The 9,854-nt window shown below is 54.1% G+C and overlaps 1 protein-coding gene across 2 annotated transcripts in view; it reads right to left on the bottom strand.

Annotated features, from left to right (window-relative positions):
- PBX4 (PBX homeobox 4) overlaps window positions 1-9,854 on the bottom strand; it is a 61,564-nt gene that overhangs the window by 5,222 nt on the left and 46,488 nt on the right. The window contains exons 3-8 of one of the 2 annotated variants that reach the window (XR_001881583.1): window positions 7,591-7,838; window positions 7,113-7,303; window positions 6,445-6,580; window positions 2,021-2,177; window positions 1,738-1,820; window positions 902-976 (exon numbers count right to left, since the gene is read on the bottom strand). Coding sequence is in view for 1 of the 2 variants with exons in the window: in XM_017852707.1 (XP_017708196.1) it covers window positions 2,021-2,177; window positions 6,445-6,580; window positions 7,113-7,303; window positions 7,591-7,838 (732 nt within the window). In the remaining variant the exon portion in view is untranslated. Of the gene's footprint in view, window positions 1-901; window positions 977-1,737; window positions 1,821-2,020; window positions 2,178-6,444; window positions 6,581-7,112; window positions 7,304-7,590; window positions 7,839-9,854 lie in introns of those variants that run through there. The other variant, XM_017852707.1, reaches the window with a different exon arrangement.

Genomic DNA, 9,854 nt, shown 5'->3' with positions numbered 1-9,854 from the left:
TCCCTGGCTGGGGCTGCATGGTGATGGGGGGCAGCTGCCACAGCAGGGCAGTGTGGGACGTGAGCTTCCCAGGACGAGGCGGGACCCCACAGATGGCACAAGGGGCATCTGTTCTCTGAGCCCCTGGGAGAGAGTGGTGAGTTGGGAGGGGCACTCGGCTCTGCAGGGCCCTGGCACACGCTGCACAGCCTTGCGCCTGTGCTGGGCATGTCACACCTGGGCCTCCGCAGTGTCTTCAAGACGGTCCCCACTTGTGGCCTCCCCTGCCGCTGGGGTCAGGCCCCTGTGGCCACCAAGGGGAGTGGGAGGCCATGGGGCCTCGGTGGGGTGGGTGTGTCAGCTGCCTCAGACCCCTGGCTCCTTTTCTTCACGGTCGCCAAAACGAATCCTCACTGTGGTCAAGCAGGGTGCCCTCAGTTCCCCATCAGAGCAGCAGGAGAGGAGGTGCTGGCACAAGACCTGACTTCCTGGCCAAGCTGCGGCACTGAGGGCACCAGGTCTGAGCCCAAGGGAAGGTCCTGTCTCTCCTCTGCTTGCTGCCTGCCCCTCCCTCTTGAGGGAAGGACACCATGTCCTTCCACACTCCTTTAGGAGGCGCCCTTCCCTCCACAGCCACAGCCCTCATCTTGGGGCTCATTCCCACTGACTGTTCCCAGCGGCTGCAGTGGTGACAGGTGGAGGTGGGGAGGGCACAGTCATTACAGAGTGGGGCCCTGCAGAGCTGTGCCCCAGTGGTGGCCACACAGCATGGCCTGTGTGACTGCTGGGACCTTTGGGGAGCTGCCCCAAGGCTGAGGGCTGACTGACAAGACGGCCTTTCTGAGGACCTGCCACCTACCTGGGCGCTGTGGGATGGTGCCTGAGACTCACCTGGGACTGCAGGCAGCCTCCCCAGGAGGAGGCTGGAGAGAGGTCAGCGTCCGCAGGGTGAGGAAGGCCTCCCCAGCACTGGGGAGCGGGAAGGGTCCAGAGGAACCTGGAAGAGGTGGGAGCTGGGGTGGGCACAGTCGTGGCACCTCCTTGGGTGGGACCCGCCCAGCCCCTCAGCCGACAGGAGGCCTCGAATGTGGCTCCTGCTCCTCCTCAGCATCTGGCCTCTGCTCCTCAGCCCCCCACACCAGGGAGGCCAGTGGGGTCCTCCCCACCACACTACTAATGTCCTTTCCTGTCTTGTTTTTTTTTTTTTTTTTTTTGAGACAGTCTTGTTCTGTCACCCAGACTGGAGTGCAGTGACATGATCTCGGCCCACTGCAACCTCTGCCTCCTGGGTTCAAGTGATTCTCCTGCCTCAGCCTCCCGAGTAGTTGGGACTACAGGCGCTCGCCACCATGCCCTGCTAATTTTTTTTTTTTTGAGATGGAGTCTTGCTCTGTCACCCAGGCTTGAGTGTAGTGGCACAATCTTGGCTCACTGCAAGCTCTGCCTCCCAGGTTCACGTCATTCTCCTGCTTCAGCCTCCCAAGTAGCTGGGACTATAGGTGCCCGCCACCACCATGCCCAGATAATTTTTTGTATTTTTATTGGAGACGGGGTTTCACCATGTTAGCCAGGATGGTCTCGATCTCCTGACCTCGTGATCCGCCCACCTCGGCCTCCCAAAGTGCTGGGATTACAGGCATGAACCACTGCACCCAGCCCATGCTCGGCTAATTTTTTTTTTGTATTTTCAGTAGAGACAGGGTTTCACCATGTTGGCCAGGCTGGTCTTAAACTCCTGACCTCAGGTGATCCACTCACCTCGGCCTCCCAAAGCGCTGGGATTACAGGCGTGAGCCACCGTGCCCAGCACTTTCATGTCTTTTCTTATCAGTATCACCATTCTGTCCCCAAAGCACAGGTATCTGTTAGTTGGGTTCATGGCCAAGAGGAATAGAACTCTCACAGTTGAAACAGAGCAAAGAGTTACACAGAGTTGACCACTGGGGGAAGGGCGATATAGTCCCACTGTGGCCTCCCCAGATGCAGCTCAGTGGCCGTCCACGTGGGTACAGATGACTGTCCCTGGGCCAGCCTCACTCACCGGAGCTGGGTGTTGACAGGCAGCTGGCATGGTTCCCTGGGACCCCAACTTCGGTGGTATCCGCAGCTGTTTTACCCATGTAAATGGTAGCTTCTTCTTGAAACTTCCCCATGTTCTTTTTATACCGGATTCTTTTGTTGCCAAACCAGTTAGAGACCTGTGGACACACAGGAGTCACTGGAGGAGCTGACCTGGCAACTTCTGAGACACGACGCAGTCTGTGGGTTCCCTGCGGTGCCCATTGCTCCCACTGCCTTACAAGACAACACTGCACCCTGGGGCTGTGAAGAGATAGGGACTGAGGTGGTGCCCTCTGGACCACAGACCCAGGGAGATGTCCACATGGGTTGAGGACACCCTGGAGCCGGCATGTCTTAGAACTCTGCTGCCTAAAACCTTTGTTGCTGGAACTTAGACCTGGGATGGGGCTGGAAGGAAAACGAGACTGAGATGGGCGGGGAGGGACAGCGCCTCTGGCTGCCATTGCAGCAGGCGGCAGGTTACTTTCCGTGTTCGCTTCAGGAAAAGTGAGAGCCAGGGAGACCTGGGGATCCAGTAACTGTGATCGAATCCCAAACTTATCAAATGAAAACAAGGTGAACTCTGAAGGAGTAGTTGGAATGTACCAGGTGCTAGGCTAAGCACTCCTCATATATTCATATATTTTTCTTAATTTTAATTAAAAAATTGTTTCTTGGCCGGGTGTGGTGGCTCACGCCTATAATCCCAGCACTTTGGGAGGCTGAGGTAGGGGGATCATCTGAGATCAGGAGTTTGAGACCAGCCTGGGCAACATGGAGAAACTCCGTCTCTACTAATAATACAAATATTAGCTGGACGTGGTGGCGCACACCTGTAATCCTAGCTACTCAGGAGGCCGAGGCAGGAGAATCCCTTGAACCTGGGAGGCAGAGGTTGCAGTGAACCAAGTTTGCACCACTGCAATCTAGCCTGGGCGACAGAGGGAGACTGTCTCAAAAAAAAAAAAAAAAGAATTTTTTTTAGAGATAGGGTCCTGCTCTGTCGCCCAGGCTGGTCTCAAACTCCTGGGCTCTAGAGCTCCTCCCACCCTGGCCTCCCAAAGTGCTGGGATTCCAGGCCCAGCCTCATATATTGTTCTGCCTCATCCTCATGAGGACCTGGGAGGCAGCTGTTATCATCCCTGCTGTATGAAAGCAGAGGCAGGAGAAGAAGGAGCTGGTCCACCACCAAGGTGGAATCAGCCCAACTCTGACTGCAAACTGGCACTGGAGTCCCCCAGGGAGGGGCTTGTCACCTTTGGAGGCACTGCTGATGTTTGGGGTCCATCTGCTCTGTGGGGGCCGTCCTGGGCACTGCAGGGTGCTGAGCGGCATCCCTGGCCTCCACACACTGGGTGCCAGGAGCACCTCCCTCCTCCAGTCGTGACAACAAAAATGTCCCCTGGGCAGATTCACATGGGTGAGCACCCCAAGGCTAACGCCTTCCTACAGGCATGGAGACGTCCTCAGATGCCCACCCAGGGCCACATTTCAGTATCCCAAAGCAAGTAAAATAAACACATAGTGTAATAACAAACAGAAATGAAACAGCCAAGGGACAGAGGAGGATTGTGGATGACCTTTGCTACTTCAAACTTTTTTTTTTTTTTTTTTTTGAGACGGAGTCTCATTCTTTCACCCAGGCTGGAGTGCAGTGGCGCGATCCCAGCTCACTGCAACCTCTGCCTCCCAGTTCAAGTTTTGCCTCAGCCTCCCCAGTAGCTGGGACTACAGGCACGCGCTACCAAGCCTGGCTAATTTTTGTACCTTTTTTTTTTTTTTTTTTGGAGACAGAGTCTCACTCTGTTACCTAGGCTGGAGTGTGGAGTGCAGTGGCATGATCTTAACTCACTGCAACCTCCGCCTCCCAGGTTCAAGTGATTCTCACTTGAATCACTGAGGCTACTGCCTCAGTGTCCTCAGTAGCTGGGATTATAGGCGCGTGCCACCAAGCCTGGCTAATTTTTGTATTTCCAGTAGGCACGGGGTTTCACCATGTTGGCCAGGCTAGTCTCGAACTCCTGACCTCAGGTGATTCGTCTGCCTTGGCCTCCAAAGTGCTGGGATTTCAGGCATGAGCCACCATGCCTGGCCAACATTTTTTTCTTTGGTGTACTTACATTATCCTTGCAATGTTAACTGTAAAAAGAAGGATCCTCCAAAAAATAAAATTAAAAAATAAATAAAAAATAAAAAAAAAATAAAAAAAATAAAACAAACAAACAAAAAAAAAGAAGGATCCCTGTTCTGTGTGCTCTCTGTTCTAAAAATAGTGTCTGCCTTCCCCTGGGGTGTGAGCAGCCTTCTCTGGATCCACATGGGAGGCCCCAGAGGCTCCATCCTGGTTGAAGCGGCCCTGGTTGTCCTCCAGACAATTGTTCCTTGGGGGGCCAAATGTCTCACGCTTCTCCAGGGGCCTTGAAGACCCAGAGGTGCAGCCCCTTGCTCCAGCTCTGGCCTTTTTTCTGACACCACAGCAGATCCCGATGAGCAGAGTGAGATGTGACTATGACCTCAGGATGTTTTGCTGCCTGCGTGACCCTGAGGGGTTCCAATTGCTGTCTGTCACAGAGACTTGACTGGACTTAGTCTGAATTGGGGCAGAGCGTGATGGTGAAGGACTAGAAACTCAGCCCCTCCAACTACAAAGTAGGGAGGGCTGTGGTGACATGCAGCAAGCCATGCTGTGGGTCAGCGCCTGCCATTACTGCTGCCACAGAAGCTGTGGGGCTGTGCCTTTCCGGGTGGGAGGGCGGCACCCAGGGCCTGTTCCACACACTCATGTTGCTGCGGGGGTATGGCCTGGACCTGGCTTGCTGCTGTAGGCTGCCTGGAATTACTGTTCCCATGCTAAAACCTTCAGAAATGTTTCTTAGCCTCTTGGTCTTAGTGTCTCCCTCCTTCATCCCCAGTTCCACAGAGGACACTGGTGGCTGCCTACCAGGCTATAGAGTCAGGGAGCTCACACTCCTACCACGTCACCTCAGGGAGTTCATACTCCCTACCACATCACCTTAGGGACCTCACACTCCACAGCATCCCCCAGGGAACTTACACTCCACCTCAATCACCTCAGGGAGCTCACACTCCATCTGGATCCCTCAGGGAGCTCACACCCCCCTGTATCCCTCAGGGAGTTCACATTCCACCTGAATCACCTCAGGGAGCTCACATTCCATCTGTATCCCTCAGAGAGTTCACACTCTGTCTGTATCCCTCAGGGAGCTCACATTCCGTCTTTATCCCTCTGCATCCCTCAGGGAGCTCACACTCCATCTGTATCCCTCAGAGAGCTCACACTCTGTATCCCTCTGCATCCCTCAGGGAGCTCACACTCCAGTATCCCTCAGGGATCTCACACCCTGTCTGATCCTCAGAGAGCTCACCACTCTGTCTGTACTCCCTATCAGGAAGCACACACTCCATCGTTTATCTCTCTTCTGCCATCCCTCAGGCGAGCTCACACTCCCACGTAATCCCCTCAGAGAGCTCACACTCCATCTGTATCCCTCAGGGACTCACATTCCATCTGTAACCCCCAGGGAGCTCACACTCCATCTGTATCCCTCAGGGAGCTCACACCCTGTCTGTATCCCTCAGAGAGCTCACACTCTGTCTGTATCCCTCAGGGAGCTCACACTCCATCTTTATCCCTCTGCATCCCTCAGGGAGCTCACACTCCATCTGTATCCCTCAGAGAGCTCACACTCCATCTGTATCCCTCAGGGAGCTCACACCCCATCTGTATCCCCCAGGCAGCTCACACTCCATCTGTATCCTTCAGGGAGTTCACACTCTGTAACCCTCAGGGAGCTCACACTCCACAGCATCACCTCTGGGACCTCACATTCCATCTGCATCCCTCAGGAAGTTCCCAGATCTCTCTGTGGGTGCACTTGCACCCCTGCCTCACAGATGAAGGGGGAGAGTGCTAGAGTCCCACATTTGTAATGCAGAGCCTGAATCTGAGCCAGTCTGGCTGACTCACAGTAGGGAGACTTGGCTCCTGTTCCACACTTTTTTTGTTTTTCAGAGACAGGGTCTCACTCTATCATCCAGGCTGGAATGTAGTGACCCCATCATAGCTCACTGCAGCTTCACCCTCCTGGGCTCAAGTGATCCCCTCACCTCAGCATCCCAAGTTGCTGAGACCATAGGTACACATCACCAAGCCCAGCTAATTTTTTAAATTTTTTGTAGAGACAGTGTCTCACTATGTCGCCCAGGCTGGTCTTGAACTCCTGGACTCAAGCGAACCTCCTACCTCATCCTCCCAAAGCGCTGGGATTCCAGCAGCCGTGCCTGGCCTCTGCACACATTTAGCGAACTTCCCTGGGTGTCCCCATGGGACCTAATCATCCACTCCTCCCAGGCGTGGGGAGGCATGGCAGGAGAGAACGTCACCTGGGAGACAGTGATGCCGCCCTTTCTGGCCAGCTCTTCTTTGGCTTCTTCGCTGGGGTAAGGGTTGTTCAAATGGGAGTAAAAATACTCATTCAGCACTTCCGTCGCCTGCTTGCTGAAATTCCGCCGCTTGCGCCTGCAAAAACAGCCAGCCTTAGTCAGCGTTAATATGCTAGGACTCTAGTACCGCCCCCACCTCTAGTTCTGAGTATGATTTTCCAGTAGTTCTGAAAACAGCAATCACTTGAGGTTAGGAGTTCGAGACCAGTCTGGTCAATATAGTGAAACCCCATCTCTACTAAAAACACAAAAATTAGCCAGACATGGTGGCGGGTGCCTGTAATCCCAGCTACTCGGGAGGCTGAAGCAAGAGAATCGCTTGAACCCAAGAGGCGGAGTTTACAGTGAGCCGAGATCGCACCACTGCACTCCAGCCTGGGCACCAGCATGAGACTCAGTCTCAAATAAATAAATAAAACCAAAACAAAATAAAAATAAATAAAAATGAAAACAGCAATACTTCGGGCCTTCCTCCCAAGAGGCTATGCGAGGCCTCCAACTGTGACTGCGGACACAGCCTCCAGGGCTGTCTTCAACCCAAGCCAGGACTACTTCCCTCCAGTCCCTCAGAGCCGGCCCTTGAGGTCTCGGGTGCATGCGGCCCTGACCTGGCATCGAGCAGCCGCGAGCGCAGGGTCATCACCGCCTCACAGGTGCTCTGCTTCAATTGCATCTGGATGGCGCTGAACTTGCCGTGAATGGCGCCGACCATGCGCTCAATCTCCTTAGGGGAGACGGGCCTCATCCTGCTCTGCTCCTGGAGGAGGTTGGTGACGTGCGTGGTGAACTCACGACATGCCTGGGGTGGGAGCACAGACACGCCGGCCTGTGACTAGGCAGCAGGGTGGCACGGGGCAGCAGGTTCCACAGTGGAGCGGCTGCCTGCCACCCCCTGTGGCTCACAAACTGGCGGGTGACTGTTAAGTAAATGGAAAGGGTTTTCAGTAAAAATCGGCCACCTCTGCAGTGACCAACTGCATGGACTCCCTGTTCTGCGCCACGAAAGAAAGGTAGGTTAGCGTTCCGTGTTTCGCTTTGACAAATGCGCATTCACATGACAGAAACTCTTCCATGCAGAAAGATCACCTGTTCATATTTCTCTAGCTCAGAGTGGTAAATCTGTCGGATCTGGGACAGCTTGGCCCTGTAGTCAGAGTGCTCAATGCTATTGTCATTTGGACAGCCACCTGGTGTTGCTGTGCCGGCCCCGGCCACCGCTCCTCCTCTTCCTCTCTTCTCGGGCCTGCACACGCCCTCGGCCAGCAGCATGTTATCCAGCCTCAGGAGCTGGGCGTCAGGGGGATCTTCGTCCTGAATGCCACAGATGCTTACCACTAGATAAGAGAGACGGGGACAAATCACAATTCATTTTCTGGAGAGAAAACAAACCATGAGAACATGTGAGCACTGGCGTTATGTCTGAAGATTTTTGCATAGAACCCTTCGGGAGAAAGGAATACTCCACTTTATCACCAAATTAGATGATAGACACTGAGCACCCCGCTAAGACATAGGTCCAAGTGCCATCCTCAGAGCGCAGTCTGGGGAGGAATGGGGAGAGACAGGTCGCAGTTTGGCGTAGCCCATGAGGGCAAACCTTGGCCACAGCTGTGTGCACGCAGCAGGGCCAGGCAGGCACCTATTACTGGGGACACCTGAACCCCTGAACCAAGTCTCCAGAAGTGCTGGGGAAGAGGGGGTGCCTGAGATGCTGCACACTGATAAAGGTAAGTGGCAGGCTGGCACCGGCAGCGTGGCTGGCCTGGGCCCAGGACTGTGCAGCTGTAGGCCTGTTGTGGCTGGTGGGTGGGGGGGCTGTGTGTCGGGTGGGGGTGCTGTTATAAAGCTAGAGAGGAAAAGCCTGATGAAGAAAGTGCCAGAAAAGATGAAATAACCCACTGAAAGATTTTAAGCAGAGAAACAAGATAAATACTGGACCCTACAATTTGGAAAAGCCATTCCAGCTCTGCAGAGAGGGGACCTGCACAGGGGCAGGGCTGGACTGCAGGGGAAGCAGTCAAGGGGCAGACCTCACAGCTATGGGGTCTGCAGGTCAGCTACAGGGCAGTCAGAGAACCCCCAGGATTCGAGCCCTGAGACACAGGTGTCAGAGAAGAGTCCAGGGTCATTCCCAGATTCTGCTGTGGGCAGCACAGCCAATGGCGCCCCATTCTCCCAAGTAAAAAGCCTAGAGCTGCAGCTTGTGCAGGTGGGGCTGGGTGAAAAGGAGGCTTCAAGGCCAGGTACAGCGGTTCACGCCTGTAATCCTAGCACTTTGGGAGCTGAGGCGGGCGGATCACTTGAGGTCAGGAGTTTGAGACCAGCGTGGCCAACATGGTGAAACCCTGTCTCTACTAAAAATACAAAAATTAGCCAAGCGTGGTTGTGCCTGCCTGTAATACCAGCTACTTGGGAGGCTGAGGCAGGAGAATTGCTTGAACCCAGGAGGCAGAGGATGCAGTGAGCTGAGATCTTGCCAGTGCCAGTGCACTCTGGCCTGGAGGACAGAGAGACCCGGTCTCAAAAAAAAAAAAAATAGTGTTATCTTAGAATCAGGCTTTTTTTTTTTTTGAGTGGAAAATCGTTCTGTCACCCAGGCTGGAGGGCAATGGGGTGATCTCCCAACACTGCAACCTCCACCTCCCAGGTTCAAGCGATTCTCCTGCCTCAGCCTCCCGAGTAGCTGGGACTACAGGTACATGCCACCACGCCTGGGTAATTTTCGTATTTTTAGTAGAGACAAGGTTTCACTATGTTGGCCAGGCTGGTCTCAAACTCCTGACCTGATGATCCGCCTGCCTCGGCCTCCCAAAGTGCTGGGATTACAAGCGTGAGCCACTGTACCTGGCCTGTTTCTAAAATTTCTATCACCACGTCTATGAAAAATCATTACCAGGAATGAGGGCATCAGGATACATCCCCTTGGGAGGCTGAACTGTATCGGAGTGGATATTCCTCAAACTGCTTTTGTGAATATCACTCAAGTTTGGCTCTGTCTCTTCATAGACACCCTCCTCTGCCTCCACGTACTTATTTAAGCAGACACTTCAGGCTATACTTGGTGCTGGCTCCCTGCAGCCTGTGGCCACTGTGGCCCTTGGCCTCAGAGCTTCAGAAAACACCCCCTCTCCCCGAGTGCCAGGCTGAACTGCAGGTTCCCACTACCTCATACTCAAGGCCCCTCACCACCAGCTCACTCAGTCTCTTTGGGCTACACCGAGGCTCTTTCTGAAACGGCTAAAGGAAAAGTGTCCCTTTTATTGGCAGGCAGTCAACCTTCCAGTTTGGAGGCCCAATTTCCCCCCCACTTTTTTCTTTTTTAAGACAGAGTCGGCCGGGCGCGGTGGCTC

Source organism: Rhinopithecus bieti, unplaced genomic scaffold, assembly GCF_001698545.2.
Source record: "Rhinopithecus bieti isolate Rb0 unplaced genomic scaffold, ASM169854v2 scaffold_34968, whole genome shotgun sequence".
In the NCBI taxonomy this organism is placed as follows: domain Eukaryota; kingdom Metazoa; phylum Chordata; class Mammalia; order Primates; family Cercopithecidae; genus Rhinopithecus; species Rhinopithecus bieti.
Note: the sequence above shows the minus strand (reverse complement) of the source record. Positions and strands in the feature narration are given on the sequence as shown.